We start from the raw sequence: 20,945 nt of genomic DNA, 5'->3' as shown, positions 1-20,945 counted from the left end.
TTTTGCTACAGTTTGTAACTTATTTTCTAAAGTCTATTTTGTAACAATTTATTTAAGTTTTAAAAAAAGGAAAATTGCTCCTCCCCCCAAAAAACATTTTTGAAATGGGTAGCTGTTGTGGTTGTTTCTGAGGGGAGGAAGCTAAGGAGAGCCAGAGAACCTGTGCTGGAAAGCAGGGCTAAGCTTGGGAGTATCCCTGTCCTGCAGGGTGGTGAGTGGGGGCATCTGCTGGGCATGCCCCAGGGTCTGAACCCCACATCGGGGAGAAGGAGGGCAGGGTGTTGACAGGAGTTGCCTCATTTTTCTTGCATCCTGTAAGCAGCCTAGAGAGTCATCTATCAACAGCTGGCTGATTGACCTGTCAAGGAGAGGAAGCAGGGTGGGGTTGGCCTCATCCTCACAGCTTTGTTCCCTCCCTTGAAGGAGTAGGATCCATCTTGGCTCCCATGGTTAATGAGGATACTGAGGCTGAAGTCAGGTTGAGATGCCTGGTCCCTAGAATCCACATGGGTCTGTCCACTGCTCCACCCACCCAGGGTCGTTAGAAGTAGGTCAGAACTGCTTTCCCTGGATAGATAAGGAGGGTCAGCAGGGAGACCCCAGGAATACATACTCAAGTTAGCCAGGCAGCTTCCAGCCTCAGCCTCTGGTTCTGGCTCCTCAGCAAAATAGACCTGCCAGTCCAAACTGGTGACCCAGTCCTCATAGGCAGGCAGTGCCGCAAAGACTGCAGGTCTCGCAGGGCCTTGGCAGGCGTCTCCAAAGTTGTGCAGCCCAGCCAGGAACCATGTGCCCCTCACCTCGTGTACCAGTGGTGCCCCAGACAGGCCCTGTTAGTTCAGGTGACACTAGGTGACCTCTGTTAGGCAGCAGAAGGAAGACAGAAGGACCTAGGGGGCTAACACTTGGGGGCTAGTTAGCAGAACTAGCTTCAGGAGGAGAGGCAGGGCAAGAGGTCAAGCCTGGCAAGTCTGTTCATGAACTGTAGGGTGAGAAGTCTGTTGGGTAAGGTTTGGGGAACTGGGGCTCACCTGACATTGGGGCAGCTCACCCACCACACTGGTACACACCATCCCTGGCAGGATGGGAATGCCATCACTCCCTGGGGCTGCATGCAGCCGGCCACAGGCCCTTGGCCCCAGAAGGGTCACAGGTACTGTCTGGGGAAAGCTGATGCCTGTAGAAAAAGACAGCTGCCTTATCAACCTTTATGCTGGATGGACAACTGCTGGTAGCCCCGGTCATACATACCTGTTTCTTGGCGGGCCAATCCCAGAACCCAGCCACGTTCCCCATCAGGCAGGTGGTGGTCAGCGTAGGGCAGGCAAAGGGGCCGCAGGCTGGGGCCCAGTGTTACAGGCTGAGCCAGAAGCAAGAGGGCCACATCATAGCCTCCCTCTGGATGAGTATAGGCCCCGTGCAGGATGAGTTGCTTCAGGCCCCGTTCCTCTGGTCCGGTCCCCAGCCCTACACTCCATTCCTCTGGGGTCTGGCGCCTGTGTGGAGGCAGCATTGACAGCATTGGGTAACAGGGATAGGGCCAGGGGCACCAAAGAGGGACACATGGCTCACCCAATGAAGCAGTGGGCAGCTGTCAGCACCACCTCCTCTGACACCAGTGCTCCACCACAGGCCAACTGCCCCTGATGCTTCAGTCTGGCATCCCAGGGCCATGGGGAGGGAGCTCCTGCCTGGGGACCTTCTCTCCTCAAGGATCCACAAGCTGAAACAGATGGATTACATCATCTGACTTGTTAAGTGCTTGCTTAGTGCCAGGGCCTGCACTAAGAGCTTCCCAATTGCTATCAAATCCTCTTAACACCCTTTTTTAGTTGACTTCTGTCATCTTCATTAACAAAGCTGACTGAAGTTCCAGACAGGTTAAGTGACTTTCTAGCTCTGTAGCCAAAAACAAGTAGCCAATTTGGGATTCAAAAGCCAGGACCCAAGTTTTTAACGCTGGTGGTCTGAGAACCTCCCAGGAAGGGCCCTTGTTCTACTTCCCTACCCCACCCATCTGGACAGACTCCAGAATTCCTGGCTGACTAGTGCTTTCTCTGAGCATCACAAAATAGCTTCCTTCACAGAAATTTTGCATGCAGTTTGCCTGTCAATCACTTATGCCAGGATCTGAGTGGGAGCCCTGCCCTGTCTCATCTCCCTGGTTTCCTGCCTGGAAATGCAGCTTCCCCCAAAAATCTTCAGATTTCAAAGATCCCTCTTCTTTCCTAAACCCCAAACCCATAAATCTCCAAGGCATCCATGCCTCTCAGCCCCCATAGGGCTGTTCCCATTCCAGTGTCTGCAAAGGGGACTATAAAACCCCCTAGTTAGCCCTTAGCATTGTGTGGGCTCAGCGTCTTGAGCTGAAGTTTGCCTCACTGTGGCCCCTGCCCATTGCCCACAAGTCCTCATGTAGGCTTGGGTGTTCCCACACATCCCACTTCCGTCACCCTCTGTTCATACCTACACAGCTGTCCAAGTCACTGGTTTCCAGAGTCCCTGGGTCCTGGGCCAGGAAGGCTGCTCCCTGAGCTCGCGCCTGCAGCCAGGAGCTGTGAGCAGCCATATTGGTCAGCAGCACAGGAGTGTCTTCCTGGGCACATCTCGATGCAAAGCTGATTATCCCAGCCTGAATCCAGTGTCCATCGGGCTCACGGCACAGTACAGGGCCCCCAGAGTCTCCCTGGAGCCAGGCAAAGTAGCTGAAGATATACACCCTATATTTATAGTCTTCCCATCTTTGTGGGTTGAACCCCCAGCCCAAGGCTATGCCCTCCCTTTCTTCCTCTCAGTCAGACCTGACAAGGCCCCTGCACCCCTGGCTGGGCGCCCCCACACAGCATCCCCCACCGGGCTGGGTTGGCCAGCAGCCGCTGGTGTAGCCGGTTGTAGAGGCAGTTACATGTGGGACGGCTGATGAGACGAAGGCGCAGATTCCGTAGGGTTCTGGGAGCTGGCAAAAGAAATGGGGGCTGAACTGAGCACCAGTAGCTCACGTCTATAATCCTAACTACTTGGGAGGCTGAGATCAGGAAGATGATAGTTTGAGACCAGCCCAGGCAAATAGTTCCTGAGACCCCCATCTCCAAAATAACCAAAGCAAAATGGCCTGGAAGCATGGCTCAAGCAGTAGAGTGCCTGCCTAGCAAGCACAAAGCCCTGAGTCCCACCCCTGCCCCCCCCAAACAAAAATAAAGAAATGGGGGCTGAGGCCAGAGTCTAGGCTTTGGGAAGCAAGTGAGATGGGGCCAGGACATTTGAAGCTGTGACTGTGTGATCTTGGGCAAGAAGAGTGCCTCTCTGGGCTTAGTCTAGCATAGTGCTTACCATCATTGGTGTCCTGATCCCATCCCGTGGCCCAGCAAGAGGCTCCAAAGGAGAAGTGGTGGGAAGACTGGGGCAGGCAGAGAGGTGTGTGGGCTGTGGGGTGGGCAAGCCGGAGCAGGGCCAGGTCTGAGCCCTGGCTATAGTGGTTATAGGCCTTGGGCAAGTGCACGGCAGCCACCCCCACTTCCTCAGCCCCCGGGCTCAACCCTTCACGCTGCAGAGAACCCAGGACAACGGACCAGGAATTCAGTTCTGTTGCTGCCTCCCTGGAAAGGAAGGGCAAGGCCCAGACACATGGAAGGAGGCAGCTGTCAGTTCCCTTCTCTCAACCTAGTTTACTCAATGGTAAAACTTCTACCATGAAAGGTTGTTATTTAGATTAATTTGACAATATGTGCCTGGCACATGGAAGATTTTCAATAAATAGTACTTTTTTTTAATTATAGGGACAGGGAACGGTCTTGTGGTGGCTGTGGACAAATCCACCCCCAAAGCCAGAGATCCTGTGTGACCCCAACCATGACTCACTTTTCAAAGCAATGGGCAGCAGTGAGGACCCAGGCATCTGCCACCAGGGAGCCACTGCAGATGTGGATTCCCTGCCTCCTCACACTGGCCTGCCAGGGCCATTCACCAGGTACCGTGTTGCCCTCCTGAGGCTCGGGGGGACCAGGGCCACGCTGCCCACAGGCTGTGGAGAGGGGCAAGTCATGCTGACAGCAGACCCCTGTCCTGCCCTCACCCTAGGCCCCACCCAGACCCAAGTAAGGCCCAGGCCCCTAAGTTCCCAGAGCTTACCTTGCTGAGCTGCTTGAAGACCTGGGAAGAGAGAGACACAGGTGAGACTTGGGGGCACATGACCTGCCAGGTTGACTTGGTAGAGGGGATGAGACAGGCCCTGGGTCCTTTCCTATGACTCTGGCTACCTCATCAGCTCCTCCCAGAATGAAAATATTTATATGAGTCCAAGAAACAGCTTTTATTGGAACACAAAGTACACACTCAGTAATTAGTTCTCCTCCCTCAGCTGTGCTCAGCAGTCCTGGACCTGGGGTTCAGTTTGGGACCAGGCCAGCTTTTCTCCAGGCTTCTGAACCCCTAACTCCAGCCCCCACCACTGAGTCAGGGAGGCAGTCTATGTGTGCAGAGAGCATTAGCTTAATTGTCCCTCCTTCACCCTTGGAGGCCTAAGAGGACGTATTAGAGGCCTGCATTATGTCCAAATGGGGTAGGCCCCAAGAGATGAGACTTACCCCACCCCTGTTGTAACAACTCAGACTCCCCAATTTCTCAGAGATCTAACCAAAGTGTTGGTGACCAAAGGGTCCTTGCCCTGCCTCTTCCCCAGCACATGAGAGATGCAATGGAAAAAAGATGGAGAGTCCCAGGCACAGAACTCCCCTGAGGTCATTTTTGGAAGTAGAGGGGCAGACAGGTGCAAGATACATATACATATAGTCTACAGGCAGGACTATATGTAGACACAGTGGCAGTCCCTACAGACACAGACTGTAGCTCAGCCTTCCCAAATTACCCATTTTGACACAGGCAGGCACGTGTACCTCCCCGCACAGAACCAACCCAGCATCCACAGGCAGGACCTTCACATCAAGTTGCAAGGGCTGCCAGGGCAGACGGCAGCCCCTGAATCCTCACCAAGCCACTCTACTCCCCTCACAATGGGTGTCTTACCTTCTATAAAGACCATGGCTCCCAAGATGAGCAGCCCTGGTCCCCAGCTATGCTTCATGCTGCTCCAGGCCACTCTGCCGCCTGTGCTCCGGTTCTTGAGATACCACCCCACCCTCCCCCCCCGCCCCCCCTCGGGTCTCCCTAGCTCCACCTCTGCTCCGCCCTCAGTTGGCTGGGAGTCAGGCGTCACTGCTGCTCCTAGCTGGGAGCTCTTGGGCTGTGGCTCTGTGACCCTGGGCTTGTTACCATCCATCTCTGGGCCTCTGTCACAAAGTCAGACTACCCCTGTTCAAATCACAGTTCCTGCAGAAGCTGGTGGCTCACGATCTGCTGCTCAGGAGGCAGAGATCAGGAGATCACAGTTTGAAGCCATCCGGAGCAAACAGTTCATAAGACCCTATCTTGGAAAAACCCATCACAAAAAAGGGCTGGTGGACTGGCTCATGGTGTAGGCCCTGAGTTCAAACCTTAGTACCACAAAAAAAAAAAAAAAAAATCACAGTTCCTCTACCTCCACTTACTTCGTAAGTGACCTTGCACAGATAATCTATGCTTTGTCTGAAAAACTCAGAATTGTTCTTGCTAAGCAAACACTCTACCACTTGCACCACTCTGTCAGTCCTAAAACTCAGAATTGTTGGATGTAAAAAATGCTTAAATTCCATCGTAGTAGTACATACCTGTAATCCCAACACTCAGGAGGCTGAGGCAGGATCACCCTGGGTTACACAGCAAGCTTCCTTCTCAAAACAACAAAAACAAAAACCCAAAAATGTTTAGATGAGGGCCTGGCTTTTAATGGACTTGCTCCCAGCACAGAAACACATCTGGGTTTCTATGGGCACAGTAGGCAGGCCCTGCTGAATTCCTTTTCCTTTCAGCTTCTTTGCCTCTCTCAAGCCAGGGCCAGGTAGGTTTCATACACCTCCCCATGTCTGCCTCACAGGCAGTGTGTGCAGGGCTAGGTGTTACGGGCTTGGCTGGGTCTCACTGCTACTTGGTAGTAATGAATTATTGACAAATCCTAACACTGCTTTAGGCCATCTGCCTTCTCAGGAAACAGGGTTGCAGTAGTGCCCACCTTTCTTGAAAACTCTGGAAGCCTCTCAGTCAGAAAGAAAGAATACTCAAGGTACGTCCTTTTTTTCCTTCCAACTCTTAACTCAGGTCAGCCCAGACCATCCAAGAGCCCTGACCCCAACACAGAGACAGCTGTGGGGAGAGTTTAGAGTGTAGACCCTAGAGCCAGCCAGATGGCCCAAATGGATTCAAATGCTGAGATCTGGGGTTGAGGTGTAGATCAGTGGTAGACTGTTTGTCTTGCATGTGCAAAATCCTACACCAGGGGAAAAAAATCTGAATCTCTCTAACCCCTTCCCAGCACTAGATGTGAGATCTTAGGCAAATTACTTAGCCTATACCTCAGTTTCCTCATGAAGATAGGGATAACAGGGCTGGAAGTATGTCTCAAGCAGTAGAACACCTGCCTAACAAATGCAAAGCTCTGAGTTCAAACTCCAGTACTGCCAAAAAAAAAAAAAAAAGATAAGGACCATAATAGTACCTACCTTTTACAATTGCTATAATGATTAAATGCATTAACCCATGTTAACCTGTGTTCCTAAATATGCTTGGCTTATAGGCAAGTACTCAGTACACATTAGGATAAATAAAAACACAACCTAGCGCTGGTCTCCAGTGCCACTGAGTCCAGCTTGAGATGGTAGATAAGGTAGTCAGAGGGGTTAAGGTTGAACTACAGGAAGAAGTTCCCAAAACTTGCATAGAGTCAGGGAGTAGTTTGGCCTCCAGGTGCATGCTGGGTTCTCCCATGAGAGGATGCCTGGCTCCTGTGGGCAGCAGGGCCAAGCTGCCAGCCAGTTTATTTCCTGCAGGTGGGGGCTGATAGCGCCCCAGGCCTTGCTGACTCCACACACTGTAGGATGACACCAACTACAGCCACCCTTCCCAGGCAGGCCCTCCACTCTCTCTCTGACTCATCCTTCCCAGTTCCAGAGAAGGCAACACTTGGGGGAAACCCAACACCAGGATTCCTGGCAGACAATGGTGCAGACTTGACCAACTTAAAACACTTTATTGCTCAGAACTTTCCCTTCCTGGACAATGGCGGAAACCAGTCCTTGGGGACAGAGCTAAAGGCACATTTGGTCCATTGTCCTGTGTATGGTTATGGAGAGGGTGAGTAAAGGATGCAGGGCCTTCTAGACACCAGACATGGCTCCCTTGGACATGGCTCCCTTGGGCAAGGCTCATGTACAAAAGCAAAGCAGGTGAGGTGAGCCTGGCAAGGGGTACAGCCTCACTGCCTCTTGGCTTTGTGCTGGGGTTCCTGGACCTCCCGGAAGCTAATCAACATCAGGCCTACATTGATGGCATAGGTGGTGATGCAAACGATGCAGAAGTCATAGAGCACGAAGAACAGGATCCAGGCCAAGTAGACAGATCCAGCCAGAGACACAAGGGAACTCAGCACAAGCAGGACAGAGGCCCAGCGAACCCTCAGACAACCTGTAAAGCAAAAAACTAAATAAATAAATAACAGGGTCAGGAATGGCCTCATCTAGAACTCTGCCATGAATTCCTGGTGCTACTGACACCAGGGGCTACTGGGAAAGGTCTCTAAAACAGTTCTGAGGCTGGAGGTGTGACTCAAGCAGTAGAGTACCTGCCTAGCAAGCATGAAGCCCTGAGTTCAAACCCTGGTACAGAAGACTGGCACTGGTGGTTCATGCCTGTAATCCTAGCTACTCAGGAGGCAGAGATCAGGAGAATCATGGTTCAAAGCCAGTCCCAGGCAGAGAGTTCTTGAAAACCTATCTTGAAAAAAAAAACTCACAAAAAAGGGTTGATGGGGTGGCTTAAGGTATAGGCCCTGTGATCACACCCCAGTACTGCAAAAAAAAAAAAAAGTTGAATCTAAGATTCTGACAGGCCCTCCTCCAAGACCTTGGTTCCCTATCAATGATCCCTGGGGCCCAAATAGTGATTTTTTTTTTTTCCTGTTGAGCTCTACATGACATGACAGGTCATATTTGGGTTCTCCTCAAAAAAGGAATTTCTGAGTCTTTTCCCAAAAACTCGAATCCTAGAAGTCTTTAAAGGCCCTTCAGCCTCTGACACTACCTAAACCAGCTCAGATTTCTTGATTCCCTCTCTGCCAGCCTCCTTGCCCTAAGGATGCTAGCTAGGTGATAAGCAGCTGGCCGTCAGCTGTCTGGGTCACCAAGACCCAGACATGCCTTGGGTGGGGTGGAGGGCCTTGGGGAAGAGGCTGGTTATGAAAGGGCGGGGCCTGCAGGGAAGGGGAGGAGCCAGTTACCTAACAACAGTTGCAGCACGTAGAAAATGCAGCCAAATACGCTGTTGGATTGATTGAGGACACTGTCGGCTCCCAGAACATGCTCCACCAGCCCGAAGCCTCGGCCCCACCTGGAGGCGGTGGAGAGACCCAGGTTAGCAGTGTCAACTTAATGCCTTGGGCTTTGTCCCGGAAGGGTGATTTCCAAGAAGCCACTGGGGCTGTCTCCCTTCCCCATTCCCCGCCCACCAGGAATGCAAGGGTCGATGACCTCCTGGCCTCCCACACCTTTGGCCACGTCAGGAATACATGTCTTTGTCCCCTATCCTCCCTTATCCCCCCAGGACAGGCCTGGCCATGCCCCTTAGGCCCCACTTTTCACCGTATGCGTCCAATAATTCCTTAAAAATGGTAAGGCTGATATAACGGTTGACCCCGCTTTACGATTACCGGTCTTTGTTCCGGACCCACAAATCTGCAGCTCCGTGGCTACCCACTCCCTTGCTAGTATTCCGTCATCCTGCTAACCACTAACCCCTGATTCTCAAGCACCGCCAGAGCAAGCCATCTTGTCGCCTGCACGTGAGACCCCAGACTCCAACGCTATCTGCCCCGCACTTTGGTTTCAAACACCAGTATTTCTGGGTGGCTCAGTCCCAGTGCACGTTCGACTCGCCCCCTTGAGGATCCGGCTTCAAAGTGTCCGTTCCCGGAACACCACGATCCAAGATTCCACAATCAAGTAGGCATATCCGGTCCCCGGGACCCCACAATTTCGGTTTCTGAGCGCACCTGGAGGAGAAGACGCGCGAACAGCTGATGGCAGTACCGACGTCGCAGAGCGCGCGGTAATCCCGGTCGCGGGCGCGCGCCGCCTTCACGTGCAGCGCGTAAAGAGACAGTGCCAAGCCTGCGAGGCAGAGCGCAAGCCGCACCCCTCCAGGGCGCCTCCAGGTGGGGCCCATGTCTACGGTTCTCTCCCGCCGCATCACCGAGACCAGAAACAGCCACGGAGCAGGGGTGGGGCGATCTGAGGCCACGCCCTCTCCCGCCCCTGGGGTCGGGCGATTGGACTGCCTGGTCTCGTCCTCCCGATCCAATTGGTTATTCTTGGCGCTCAGCAGGAGAGACCGAAAGATAGAAAAACAGCGCGGAATGCTGTGCAGCAAACTGGATTACCGTACGTGGGTAAACGCAGACAGGGAGCCTGGAGGGCTTGATGGGAATTGTAGTCAGAGAGGCATCAAGGGAAATGGAGTCTCCAGAGTTTTAAAAATACGACTAACATTATTTAGCGCTTTCTGTATGCCAAGCCCTGTTCTAATAAGCATTAGCATATTTAGGACCTAGAGACCAGCGGACCAGGGAATCCTGCGAATGCTGCGATCGGATTCAGGAAGAAAGCATTTCCCTTGAAATTATTTTTTTTCCCTTGAAATTATTTCAGACATATTTGGGCTATATAGCCTTCTCTCCTCCCTGGCAGCTCAGCAGTTCCCTCCTGTCTCGCCAGCGTCCCCTGTCGGCTGGTCTCTTTCGTTCTCACAATAAACTCCTTTACCTTGGCCACATCTCTGACACTTCGGCAAAACCTGAGCCTGGATCAACCCAGTTTCCCTTTTACAGACCTCCCATGTAATGATGACCCGTCTCTTCTATACCTTCAAACCCCTCTTCTTTCCCATCGGCAAGGAAACGTACTTCTCTTTCCTGTCTCAGAAACAGTTACAAGGAAAGTTCCTTCACCACCTCCCTCTCTGCTATTATCCTCATTCTCCCGTTCAGTCTTCTTCCTTGCTGCCTGTGTCATAAACTAGCTTCTGCCCCAAATGCTCCCCCGACAACTAGTGACTAGCGTTGCTAGAACGCGAAGTCCAATGACTATTTCTCAAGTCTTGTTTGACCTTCGAAAAGTATCAGTCATTGTCCAGCACTTCCTCCCAGATGCTATCTTCCTCTACCTTCTGTGATATTTCGCTGTTCTGCTGACCCTTCTTGCTCTGCGATTACCCCTTCAAAGATCTACTTTTCTTTTCTTTTTTCTTTTTTGAAAGATCTACTTATTCCAGAGCGCGTGGTAGGCAGAATAATGGTCTCCAAAAAAGTCGATGTCCTAATCCCTGGCACCTGTGACTATGTTAGGTTATACAGCAAAAGGGAATTAAGGTTGTAGATGAAATTAAATATTCTAATCTACTGATTTTATTTTTATTTTGTTTTATTGGGGGGGCAGTACTGGGGTTTGAGATCAGGGCCTTGAGCTTTTTAGGTAAACACTCTACCATCTGAGCCACACCTCTAGCCCCCTAATCTACTGATTTTAAAACAGGGGTATGCGGGCTGCTGGTGGCTCATGCCTGTAATCCTAGCTACTTCAGGAGGGCTAGATCAGGAAGATCAAGGTTCAAAGTCAGGGCAAATAGTTTGCAAGACCTCATCTTGAAAATATCCAACCCAAAAAAGGGTTGGCAGAATAGCTCAAGTGGTAGAGCTCCTGCCTAGCAAATGTGAAGCCCTGAGTTCAAACCCCAGTACCATCAAAAATAATACATAAATAAAAACAGGGCTATTATACTACATTATTGGGTGGGTCCAATGTAATCAAGGGTGTTTAAAAGTGAAAGAGTGTGTCTAAAGAAAGTCACAAAGAAATGTGACTACAGAAGAAAGACACAGGGCTGGGGATGCAGCTCAGTGGTAAAGGTCCTGCCAACCAAAAGACCAGGACCACAAAACAAAACAAACAAAAAAGACAGAATGATGAGTTAATATACTTTGGTGGCTGTGTGTGTTGTGTGTGTGTGTGTGTGTGTGTGTGTGTGAGAGAGAGAGAGAGAGAGAGAGAGAGAGAGAGAGAGAGAGAGAGATACTGTGGTTTGAACTCAGGGTCTCACACTTGGCCCTTTACTATTGAGCCATGCCTCCAGACCTTTTTTGTGTTGGGTATTTTCTTTTTTTGGCAGCAAAAAAAAGAGTGTGTTGTTTTTTTCAAGACAGGGTCTCAAGAACTATTTGCCTGAGCTGGCCTCTCAAACTGCAGCCCTCCTGATCTCAGCCTTCTAAATAGCTAGGATTACAGGCATCTGGCTCAGACCTGTGTTTTAAGATAGGATCTCACTAACTTTGCCTAGGTTGGCTTCAGATTTGTGATCTTCCTGCCTCCCCTTCCCAAGTAGCTGGGATTATAGATATGAACCATCACACCAGTCCTCTGCCTTTCCATAGTATCTCATTTCAATAGCTTCTAGAACAAAACCTAATATTTATTTAACTAGCATTTATTGAGTATCTGGGTTTTTTTTAATGTGGCACAGGGGTTTGAACTCTGGGCCTCGCACTTGCTAGGCAGGCACTCTACCACTTGAGCCACTCTGCCAGCCTTTATTGATCATCTGTTAGGTGCCAAATATTCTTTGAGGAACTTGGAATAAATCAGTAATGCAGGCAAATATTTGTGTTCCTGTATTATACTGTTGAAGGGGAAAATGAACAATTATTATGATAAATATGGGAGCTGAGGGTGTATCTCAGTGATAAAACACTTGCCTAGCAAGCATGAGGCCCTGGGTTTGATCCCCAGTACCACACACAAATATATATATTTGTGTATATATATATATATATATGTATATATATACCATACTATATATATATAGTATGTTGTTGGTGGTAGTAAGTGTTACAGATAAAGCTAGGTGTGATGGTGTGGTGCAGAAGGCTCCTGAGTTTGACAGGAAGACGCTGTCCAAAAAAAAAAAAAAGTCTACATATAAAATAAAAGTAGAGAACAGACAGTGAGAGGTCCTGAGGTAGAAGTGGAATGTGCCTGGTATATTCAGGAACAAATAGGGCAGCCAGTGTGGCCAGAGGAGAATTAATGTGGGGAATGAGGACAAAGAAAAGAAGGCGAGTCTTTTCATTTTTCTGGGCCTCAGTTCTTGTATCTGTAAAATGAAGATAATAATAGAACCAGCCGCAGAGTATAGATATAAAGATGAAATCCATACATACAAAGCGCTTCAGAGTGTGCCTGACCAAGGTTAAGCTCCCTATATACTGCATTTTCAACCGGAGATCGCGGGTGCGCGTCCAGCTTCCGCCGCGGGAGGCAGCAGCGAGCTCAGACCAGGCGCTGGTCAAGTGCACCAGGTCAAATGGGGTGAGATGGTTACCAGAAGCTCCAGCCGCCTCCTGCGACTTCTGTCCACGTCGCAGCCACGTGAGCGCCCAACAAGTAGTCCCAGTCCTTTGCTTCTGGTGCACTCTGTCCTCCCCTCCAGGAGCACCCTTTTCTCTCCCTTCCTCCACTTGCTAAAGCTATGCCTGCCTCTGGAGCTGAATGGCCTCCAGATGTTGCCAGGAAGTTGGAAAAGAAGTTGGGGGTAGGGAGCAAGGAGGAAATTCAGAAATTCAGGGAGTCCTGTAGATGTCCATGTAGACCTTACCCCAATTCCTCAGGCAGGCCATTGAGTGAGTGGTCCCACTTGTAAGTTTAAAGACAGCCTCCAAGAATGTTCTCTACTTAACACTTTTTATTTAAAAAATTTTTAATATTTGGAAAATATATACTCACAATAAAGAAAATCCAGTCAACACACACACACACACACGCTGAAAAGTCTCCCAGCACCTCCTCTGCCTATAAAGCAATGTCTTCTCACTGGTCTCTCTGCCTTTGATCACACCAAACTCCAGCATTCCAATCACTACAGCTAGAGGGTTCTGTCTAAGGAGTAGAGTCCACAGTTAACCCCCTCAGAGGTTCCTAACTTCCCCCAGAGCAAATGCAGGCTTCTTACCCTTCCCGAGTGGCTGCCACCCCATGCAGCCCTTCTTCCCAGGTTCTATATACCTCCAGCCATATCTTCAGACCATCCTGGCTGCTCTCTATTCTGACATAGCTTTTCTGCCCAACTTCCTTGCCTGGCAAAGTCCTACTCATGCTGCTCCTGTACCCAGTCCTTACCTGTGGCTCCCCTAGCCTCCTATGAGGCCCTCATCACAGCAGATCACATCTAAGCTGCCTTCCTCTTCAGGACAGTAAAAGGAACTTTTTTTTGTTTTTTTCCCCACCCAATCTCCTCCTCTGCACAGAAAAGTCACCTAGTTAGGGTGACTGGCATCCTCTGCAGGTATGAATAACAATAACAATAATACTTGACACTGTATTGTGCTGGCACTGTTCTAGGCACATTACATATATAAATTCATGTAATCCACACAACCCCAAGATTAACACATCTTTATTTTACCAATGCCAAGTTAAAGCACTGAGCAGTTAACTAACTTGCCTCAGGTGTAAAGTGCCAAACTGGGGTTTGAACAAGGCAGTCTAGATTCTCAGTGAACCAAGAGCTGGATAGAGATTCACAGAAAGGACCAGGTAGGGTTTGATCTGTGTGCTTAACATCTAAGGGTCTTCCCACTCGCTGGCGTTTTGCTCCCAGGTTTCCCCACTTAATGAAGGGAAGACAGAGTCCCAGACAGACCCCAGGTAACTTCGGGAGCTCTCTTGGGGGGAGCCGTCACATTTACCTAGAGGGTTGGGAGCAGGAATATAGCCAAGACCGGATGGAGTCCTGGTTGAGAGTCTTCAGAGTCAAACTACAATTCCCAGGAGGCAGCGAGCGTCCACAGCCCTCGTTACGTCACGGCGGGAGAGGGCGCAGGCGGATCGTTAGCCAAGCCGCTCGACTATTTAAGAGGTTCCGCTCGGACCCCGACCCTAGCTCAGGCCCGGCGGTAAGTGGAGCACCTGCGCAGAACCTGCCAGTGGAGCCCCCGCGTACACATCGCAGCCTCACCCATTGCCCGAGAATGCGCATGGGCGCGCGGGGTGGGGGAACGGGACTGGCATCTACCATATGCAGGGATCTGGGCCGGACCAAGTGACCCAGTGGAGGCGGAGCTCAGACGGGGATTCCAGGTCCGTAGCCTCAGCGCACCCTTCGCTGCAGCGCCTAGTGCAGTACTGCACGTACGCAGGCCGGGCTCCGGGGCTCGAATCTGGATGGCGCAGAGTAGGGGTCAGCCCCGCCCCCTGGGTGCTCAAAATCGGAGGGAACCTGGGCGAGGCTTTCGGGCAGGACGGGTCTGAGAATTCTTCACCCTTGCCCCAAGACTAGCAGCTAGAACCTCAGGTTGAAAAACAGGACCTTCAGAAAGCAAGGTTGTCCAGACTCGGCCTGTGTTTTTGGGGAGGTGGTTGAGATCGCCCAGGTCTTGAGGCTACTGGTGCCCACGTGAAGAGGTGTAGGCTATCTGCATTCGGATCCTTACAAACCCCGCTTTCCGCTCTGGTAGATGGGACCTGCTCTGCAGAGGCTGAGCTTGTCTGCATCCTCGACGGACTCTCAACCGTGAAAGCAAAGAAGAGCCCTTGCCCACCCATTGCCCTTGCCCCATCTGGGGGTCACCTCTGTCTGTCGGGTCCTCAGCCCCAGTGGCAGCCGAGTCCGACAAAGGAGCAGGACTATGATGCTGGCATCAGTGCTGGGGAGTGGCCCTCGGGGCGGGCCTTCACTCCGGCCCCTCTTGGGGTCTGCACTTTCACTCCGGGCTCGCTCGACATCAGCCACGGATACACACCAAGTGGAGATGGCTCGGGAGCGTTCCAAGACCGTCACGTCCTTTTACAACCAGTCAGCCATTGACGTGGCAGCAGAGAAGGTGCACAAGCTGGGGTGAATAGTGAGGGTCAGGAACCAGATGGGTGGGTGTACAGGGAAAAGCTGAGCTAACATGGGGGTAGAGTGTTGAAGACCCAGTGCTCAAGGTTAATTTTCCTCTCCAGCCCTCAGTCCGCCTCACTCCCACTATGATGCTCTATTCTGGCCGCTCTCAGGATGGCAGCCACCTTCTGGTAAGATTCATGTACCATATTTTCCCTTGGCTTCTGGAGCTTTAGCTAGCCCCTCAGGTCCCTTCTCTCTTTTTTCTTGTAGAAAAGTGGCCGGTACCTGCAGCAAGAGCTGCCAGTGAGGATCGCTCACCGCATCAAGGGCTTTCGTAGCCTTCCTTTCATCATTGGCTGTAACCCCACGATATTGCATGTGGTAAGGCAGAGGACCTTAGATCGGTGTGCACACTGCCCAAGGGCAGATGGAGAGCCCAGGCCCAGAGTGGCAGAGACTTGCCTGCTGAAAGGTTGTCAGGGCCATGCTGGGCTCTGCCCCAAGTCCTCAGAGACCAAGGGTATATATTCATGAAGGCTGGCACAGTCACCCTGGGGGGGGTTGGACCATATGTGTTGGGTTGTGTGGTAATCTCCATGGATGATAATCCCTATGAATTCCTCTTTCCTTGCAGCATGAACTTTACATCCGGGCCTTCCAGAAGCTAACAGATTTCCCTCCGGTGAGGCTGGGCTGAGCAGGGTGAGGGGCTAAGAGGTCAGGGTTGGACTACCTGTGCTCATGACTCTATGACCTGCAGATCAAGGACCAGGCAGACGAGGCCCAGTATTGTCAGCTGGTGCGACAGCTGCTAGATGACCACAAGGATGTGGTGACCCTCTTAGCTGAGGGCCTGCGTGAGAGCCGGAAGCACATAGAGGTCAGGGGTAGTGAAGCAGGGACCCAGCAAAGTGGCGGGGTGGACTGGAAAGGAGTACACAATTTCTCAGGCCCCAATCCTTGCAGGATGAAAAGCTGGTCCGTTACTTCTTGGACAAAACGCTGACTTCAAGGCTTGGGATCCGAATGTTGGCCACTCATCACCTGGCGCTGCATGAGGACAAGGTGGGGCTCAGCTCAGAGATCTGAGATCTGCCTGGGAGTGCTAAGCAGGGAGAAAAACTGAGCCAGGCTGGCAACCTGGCCAAGAGACTAGGGGAGAGGCTCTGGGGCTGTTGTGGCCTTCCAGAAGTTGTATTTGGCAGCCGAGATGGAGGTGGAGGTTGTCAATCCTGACTTTTCTTTCTCCTGCTAGCCGGACTTTGTTGGCATCATCTGTACTCGTCTCTCACCAAAGAAGATTATTGAAAAGTGGGTGGATTTTGCAAGGTGAGGCTGGAATGGGCAAGGGAGTGAATGCCTTGGGCAAGGGAAGGCTTTGGTCTGAGTTCTTGCCTGAGATATGGTCTAGGTCAGGCCATGGTCAATCTGGGCACTAGACATTTTAAGGCAAGTAATTCTTCATAGTAGGGGCCGTTTGCCCATGTTAGGTTGCTTAGTGGAACATTTGGCTTATGTTCACTTGATGCCAGTAGTACCCCCAGTTGTGACAAGCAGAAATGTCTCTGCACATTGCCAAATGTCCCTGCAAGGAGCAGAATCACCTGCAGCTGAGCACCACTACTCCTAGGGCACCTATCTGAACCCTCTTCCTCTCCACAGACGCCTGTGTGAACACAAGTATGGCAATGCCCCCCGTGTCCGCATCAATGGACATGTGGCTGCCCGTTTCCCCTTCATTCCTATGCCACTGGACTATATCCTGCCTGAGCTGCTCAAGAATGCCATGAGGTAGGCAGGCTGGATACACAAGATAGAGGCAGACAGGAACTGGGGTGCCACCACTTACTGATCTTTCCCTCCTGCATAGAGCCACGATGGAGAGTCACCTAGACACTCCATACAATGTCCCAGATGTGGTCATCACCATCGCCAACAATGATATTGATCTCATCATCAGGTTTGCCCTGAGTGGAGTTGGGCTGGGGTGGATGGGGTTCAGGCAGTCTTTTTGACTTGCTGTAGAATCTTGAGCCAGTACGTGCGTGTCTCCCCTCACCACTCTGGGTCTTGGACCCTGGTGAGAGAAGATAATTCTCCAGTCCTGGGATTGCTATGAGCTGAATATTAATGGATCTAGGGCCTAGAGTTAGGAAACTGTCTTTGATCCTGGGCCAAGAATAAAAGTCAAATCTTGTGGGAAGGATAAGCAGTCTATGGTCTAGGCAAGGTGAGGATAGAGAAAGGTAGCATAAACAAACAAGGCCCCAAGGGCTAGGTGGACCACATTCTACCTTGGATGGAGGGAACAAGAAGTCAGACTTAGCACTGTCTTCTTGGAGGTAGTGAGACCCATCAGACCTCATCCAAGCCAGTGTTATTGGCATCCTGCCAGGATTTCAGACCGGGGTGGAGGAATTGCTCACAAAGACCTGGATCGGGTCATGGACTACCACTTCACCACTGCTGAGGCCAGCACCCAGGATCCCCGGATCAGTCCTCTCTTCGGCCACCTGGACATGCACAGTGGCGGCCAGTCAGGACCCATGCACGGGTGAGACCCCACCTGGCCAGGATGGTGGGGGTGGCCAGGAGGCTCAGGCCTCTGAAGGCTCCTATCCTGTTCCCTCTGCCCCCAGCTTTGGCTTCGGGTTGCCCACATCGCGGGCCTATGCAGAGTACCTTGGTGGGTCCCTGCAGCTGCAGTCCCTGCAGGGCATTGGCACAGATGTCTACCTGCGGCTCCGCCACATCGATGGTCGGGAGGAGAGCTTCCGAATCTGACCTGCCACACTCCTTGCCAGGACCTCCTGGGTCAGACAGGTGCCAAGTCTGCTCCACACACTGCTGCATCTTGGGTCTCAGGGCCCCAGATGGATTCACATGGAGCTGGATGCCACTCCTCCTCAATGGGGCCTGCTGCTTCCTCCAGTTCCTGGAGGGGAGGAAGCAGGGATCCCTGAAGCCTCTAGCTCCAGCTCTGTGGTTCTTTTTCCTTGGGGAAGCTCTACTTTGACCTACGGTTTATTAAAGTTCACATTTTAAATGCCCCTTTGGGCCCCATTTGTGGGGAAGGCAGGTGAGCTTTGGTTTCTGCCTGTCAGGTTCCCTGGGCCCTTGGATTTAACTGATTTATGTTCTAGGCTCTAACTGTCTACATAGCCTGGCAGACAGGTGTAGAATTGGCCCAAAGTTGTTTGGCTGTTTGATTTGGCAAGAGTGGTGGTGATTTTGGCAACTTATGCTCATTTTTAACAAATGCTTCTGGGTCCTAGGCAATACTGGAGACCCAGACGGACCCAGCTTCAGGCTCCAGTTCTGACTCTGGCATTCACAGGTTTTAAAGGTGAAGGTCACCAGACTGGGCAATCTCCTGAATCACCTGATTCCTGAGCCTGAGTAAGATTAAAAATACTGCCTGCCTGGGTTGGAGATGTGGCTCAAGTGGTAGAGCGACTACCTAAAAAAAATAATGCCTGCCAGCTGTCGTCTGCTGCTGCTACTGCCAAGAAAAGGAACATAAGGTTGTGTGCTGGCAGGCCCCAACAGAGACTTGGCTGTCCGGTGGAGCTCTGGTAGGGACAGCAACAAACTTGGGCAAAAAGAGGACCCTAGATAGCAGATGGGCTCAAGGTTAGACTTGAGGCACAGCTTCCTGTGAGAAGCAGAACTCCACATGAAAGTCCCCAATGGGAATAGCCTACCCACCTTGTCAGATTAAGCCTGAGCCCTGGTGGTACTGGGGAAAAAGCCAGACATCTGTCTTTTGCTTTCACGTCTGAGCCCTGACAACTTCCTGAGGCTGATTCTAGTCCTTTACTATCTGCTACTTCTCAGGGCGATGGAAGTAATGAATTGCAGGAAGACAGGAATTTGTATCTGGAGGCCAAATGGCAAGTGAGGGGAACCACAATGCTGTGTGTTGCTAAAAAATCCTGCTGTCTGTAGTACCAAGAGATGAAGTTGGAGAGGTAGGCAGCAGTCAGAAGTACAGGGCTTGGAGCACAGGTCTCACCCTGGAGGCAGTCGGGATCCATGGATGGATTTTAACCTGAGAAGGAATGTTTCAGGTTGGATTTCCTAGAAACAGACCTTGAGAGAAGGATTTGTGTCCAAGTGATTTGTTAAAGTGTTCCCAGGCCTGGGGATGTGCTCAGTGGTACAGTGCTTGCCTAGAGTGTGAGAGGCTCTAGGTTCAATCTCCAGCACTGAACCAAAAAAAAAAAGCCTTCCAAAAGGGAGTAGATGTGGTCTCTGTCAAAAGTCCACAACCATGCTGGGGGTATGGTTCAAGTGGTAGAGCACACCTGCCTAGCAAGTGTGAGGTTCTGAGTTTAATCCTCAGTACTGTCATAAGCCCAAAGCCAGTAAATTATGCCTTAGAGGTGGAGATGAAAGAGCTAATGCCGGGTGCCCGTGTCTGATACTTGTAATCCTAGCTACTCAGGAGGCAGACATCAAGAGGATTGTGGTTCGAAGCCAGCCCGGGAAAATAGTTCACGAGACCCTGTCTCGAAAAAACCCTTCACAAAAAAAATACTGGTGGACTGGCTCAGGGTGTAGGCCCTGAGTTCAAGCCCCAGTACTGGAAAAAAAAAAAAAAAAAGGCACCACAGTAATTGATTAAGTCCTTCACTTGACAATTATTTCTTAAAGTCTGCACTGGGAAGAGGGGCTGGGAAAGTATTTAAACCTCTAGGCTAAAACTGTTTTTAAGCTTTTTTTTTTTTCTGTCAGAACCAGGCACATACATGTAAATCCCAACACTAAAGAGGTGAAGGCTAGAGAGATCAAGGTCAGTCTGGGCTGTACAGTGAGACCTTGTATCAAGAGACAAACACATGCAACAAAAAACCCTCAGGCAGTTGTCAAAGAAGTCTTCCACCTTCTGATCAACTAGTTTATGGCTTATAATGTCCTTCAAAAGAACATCAAAGGTAATCTAGGTACACAGAAACAAAAGGACCAGGTGCAGTTCCTGTAGATCTAGGACTTACATGTTAGAAGAACCACTGGTGTTTTATCTGATAGTTTTCCTCATCTCAGCTTTAGCTTACTTTTTAAGTGGCAAGCTAGGAACTACCCTCTTGTTTTCTTCCTATGTTTTTAAATGCTAAAAGTAATTACTATTGAACAATTTTTATTCTTATTTAAAAAGAACCATTGGTGGCCTTTGACTAGAGGGAGCATAGTGAGAAGACTGATGCAGTGACCCTGATCAGGGATTTACTAGGCCTAAACTAATCCTTAACTAGGGAGGACATCATTTGTAACCCAAGGTGCTAGGTGATGTATAAGGCATCACCCTGGGTGTGAAGTTACAATTCTAAATGTGGGGGACTGAAGTAGGAGGAGGCATTACAACTTTGTTTCCTATCTGATTTTTATTTCTTGTTCCTTATACTGCCACATATTTGGCATTCACTGACCCCCACCCCAAAAAGAAAAAACCCTCATTTCCCAAAACCAAAGTTACCAATCCTTCCTACTGCCATCACTCAACTCTCAGATGTTTCCCAAGCTGTAATCTCTGAGTTCCATCCTTGGGTCCTGAGCATTCCATCCCTCTTAGAACTATTTTGAAGCCCAACAACCAAATTGTAAATCAAAAAACTTCTGAAGAATGATTAATGGTTTACTATTACCTACTCTCCCTGGCACTATGCAATACATTTGTTGAATGTGTTATCACACACAGGCTGGGTCTGCTCCCTACAAGAGAAGCCAATTAGCTCAGAGGCAAGAGGGTGATAGAGAAAAGTCTATTCCCATAAACTGGCTGGTCAGGAGGTGGCAGGGATTCTCATCCCTAATCCTAAAGTACCATCTTTCCAGGGAGTCAATTTAGGAGCAGTTTATATAGGAGACGAGATACAGATTTGTGGGAACTATCTCACAGGTGGAGGTTTGTGGTCAAATACTGCACATCT

General features: G+C 50.6%; 3 protein-coding genes and 1 long non-coding RNA gene across 10 annotated transcripts; 2 read left to right on the top strand and 2 right to left on the bottom strand.

The window, feature by feature from the left end:
• Positions 1-32: 32 nt before the first annotated feature.
• On the bottom strand, positions 33-5,128 carry Prss53 (serine protease 53). 4 transcript variants are annotated; one of them, XM_020158308.2, is made up of 11 exons: positions 5,023-5,128; positions 4,129-4,149; positions 3,859-4,021; positions 3,331-3,596; positions 2,802-2,956; positions 2,467-2,686; positions 1,573-1,723; positions 1,252-1,496; positions 1,032-1,177; positions 614-830; positions 33-358 (listed from the first exon to the last, which is right to left on the bottom strand). In XM_020158308.2, exons 1-11 carry the CDS (start codon positions 5,078-5,080, stop codon positions 339-341), a joined length of 1,662 nt encoding a protein of 553 aa, XP_020013897.2. In that variant the 5' UTR covers positions 5,081-5,128; the 3' UTR covers positions 33-338. The 4 variants fall into 4 exon arrangements, with proteins under 4 accessions (XP_020013897.2, XP_073915765.1, XP_073915766.1 ...); XM_074059664.1 differs by having other exon boundaries at positions 2,467-2,705; positions 2,854-2,956; XM_074059665.1 differs by having other exon boundaries at positions 2,467-2,705; positions 3,331-3,397.
• A 1,969-nt stretch (positions 5,129-7,097) lies between these two features.
• Positions 7,098-9,511, bottom strand: Vkorc1 (vitamin K epoxide reductase complex subunit 1). 2 transcript variants are annotated; one of them, XM_020157621.2, is made up of 3 exons: positions 9,134-9,347; positions 8,363-8,472; positions 7,098-7,551 (listed from the first exon to the last, which is right to left on the bottom strand). In XM_020157621.2, exons 1-3 carry the CDS (start codon positions 9,328-9,330, stop codon positions 7,343-7,345), a joined length of 516 nt encoding a protein of 171 aa, XP_020013210.1. In that variant the 5' UTR covers positions 9,331-9,347; the 3' UTR covers positions 7,098-7,342. The 2 variants fall into 2 exon arrangements, with proteins under 2 accessions (XP_020013210.1, XP_020013214.1); XM_020157625.2 differs by lacking the exon at positions 8,363-8,472 and having other exon boundaries at positions 9,134-9,511.
• On the top strand, positions 8,413-9,906 carry LOC141418576 (uncharacterized). Its single transcript, XR_012443203.1, has 2 exons — positions 8,413-8,495; positions 8,891-9,906. It is a non-coding gene; the product is annotated as an uncharacterized lncRNA (long non-coding RNA).
• A 4,076-nt stretch (positions 9,907-13,982) lies between these two features.
• Positions 13,983-18,065, top strand: Bckdk (branched chain keto acid dehydrogenase kinase). 3 transcript variants are annotated; one of them, XM_020158209.2, is made up of 12 exons: positions 13,983-14,083; positions 14,645-15,010; positions 15,135-15,203; positions 15,286-15,396; positions 15,650-15,697; positions 15,776-15,895; positions 15,982-16,080; positions 16,271-16,344; positions 16,678-16,806; positions 16,886-16,975; positions 17,411-17,569; positions 17,655-18,065. In XM_020158209.2, the coding sequence occupies exons 2-12, from the start codon at positions 14,816-14,818 to the stop codon at positions 17,797-17,799; spliced, it is 1,239 nt and encodes a 412-aa protein (XP_020013798.1). In that variant the 5' UTR covers positions 13,983-14,083; positions 14,645-14,815; the 3' UTR covers positions 17,800-18,065. The 3 variants fall into 3 exon arrangements, with proteins under 3 accessions (XP_020013798.1, XP_020013814.1, XP_020013821.1); XM_020158225.2 differs by lacking the exon at positions 13,983-14,083 and adding an exon at positions 14,090-14,267; XM_020158232.2 differs by lacking the exon at positions 13,983-14,083 and adding an exon at positions 14,267-14,367.
• Positions 18,066-20,945: the final 2,880 nt, after the last annotated feature.

This window comes from Castor canadensis, chromosome 17 (genome assembly GCF_047511655.1).
Source record: "Castor canadensis chromosome 17, mCasCan1.hap1v2, whole genome shotgun sequence".
In the NCBI taxonomy this organism is placed as follows: domain Eukaryota; kingdom Metazoa; phylum Chordata; class Mammalia; order Rodentia; family Castoridae; genus Castor; species Castor canadensis.
Note: the sequence above shows the minus strand (reverse complement) of the source record. Positions and strands in the feature narration are given on the sequence as shown.

Bases quoted from the DNA above. Each gene is read 5' to 3' on its own strand.
- Prss53 (XM_020158308.2), bottom strand. From the start codon at position 5,080: ATGAAGCATAGCTGGGGACCAGGGCTGCTCATCTTGGGAGCCATGGTC. The intron at 3,597-3,858 runs GTGAGTCATGGT...CTTCCTTTCCAG, and splicing joins GCTGCCCATTGCTTTGAAAA to GGAGGCAGCAACAGAACTGA. The intron at 1,178-1,251 runs GTATGTATGACC...CTTTTTCTACAG, and splicing joins ATTGGCCCGCCAAGAAACAG to GCATCAGCTTTCCCCAGACA.
- Vkorc1 (XM_020157621.2), bottom strand. From the start codon at position 9,330: ATGCGGCGGGAGAGAACCGTAGACATGGGCCCCACCTGGAGGCGCCCT. The intron at 8,473-9,133 runs GTGCGCTCAGAA...CACCGCCTCCAG, and splicing joins TCGCGCGTCTTCTCCTCCAG to GTGGGGCCGAGGCTTCGGGC. The intron at 7,552-8,362 runs GTAACTGGCTCC...TTTGCTTTACAG, and splicing joins CGTGCTGCAACTGTTGTTAG to GTTGTCTGAGGGTTCGCTGG.
- Bckdk (XM_020158209.2), top strand. From the start codon at position 14,816: ATGATGCTGGCATCAGTGCTGGGGAGTGGCCCTCGGGGCGGGCCTTCA. The intron at 15,204-15,285 runs GTAAGATTCATG...TTTTTCTTGTAG, and splicing joins AGGATGGCAGCCACCTTCTG to AAAAGTGGCCGGTACCTGCA. The intron at 17,570-17,654 runs GTGAGACCCCAC...CTCTGCCCCCAG, and splicing joins CAGTCAGGACCCATGCACGG to CTTTGGCTTCGGGTTGCCCA.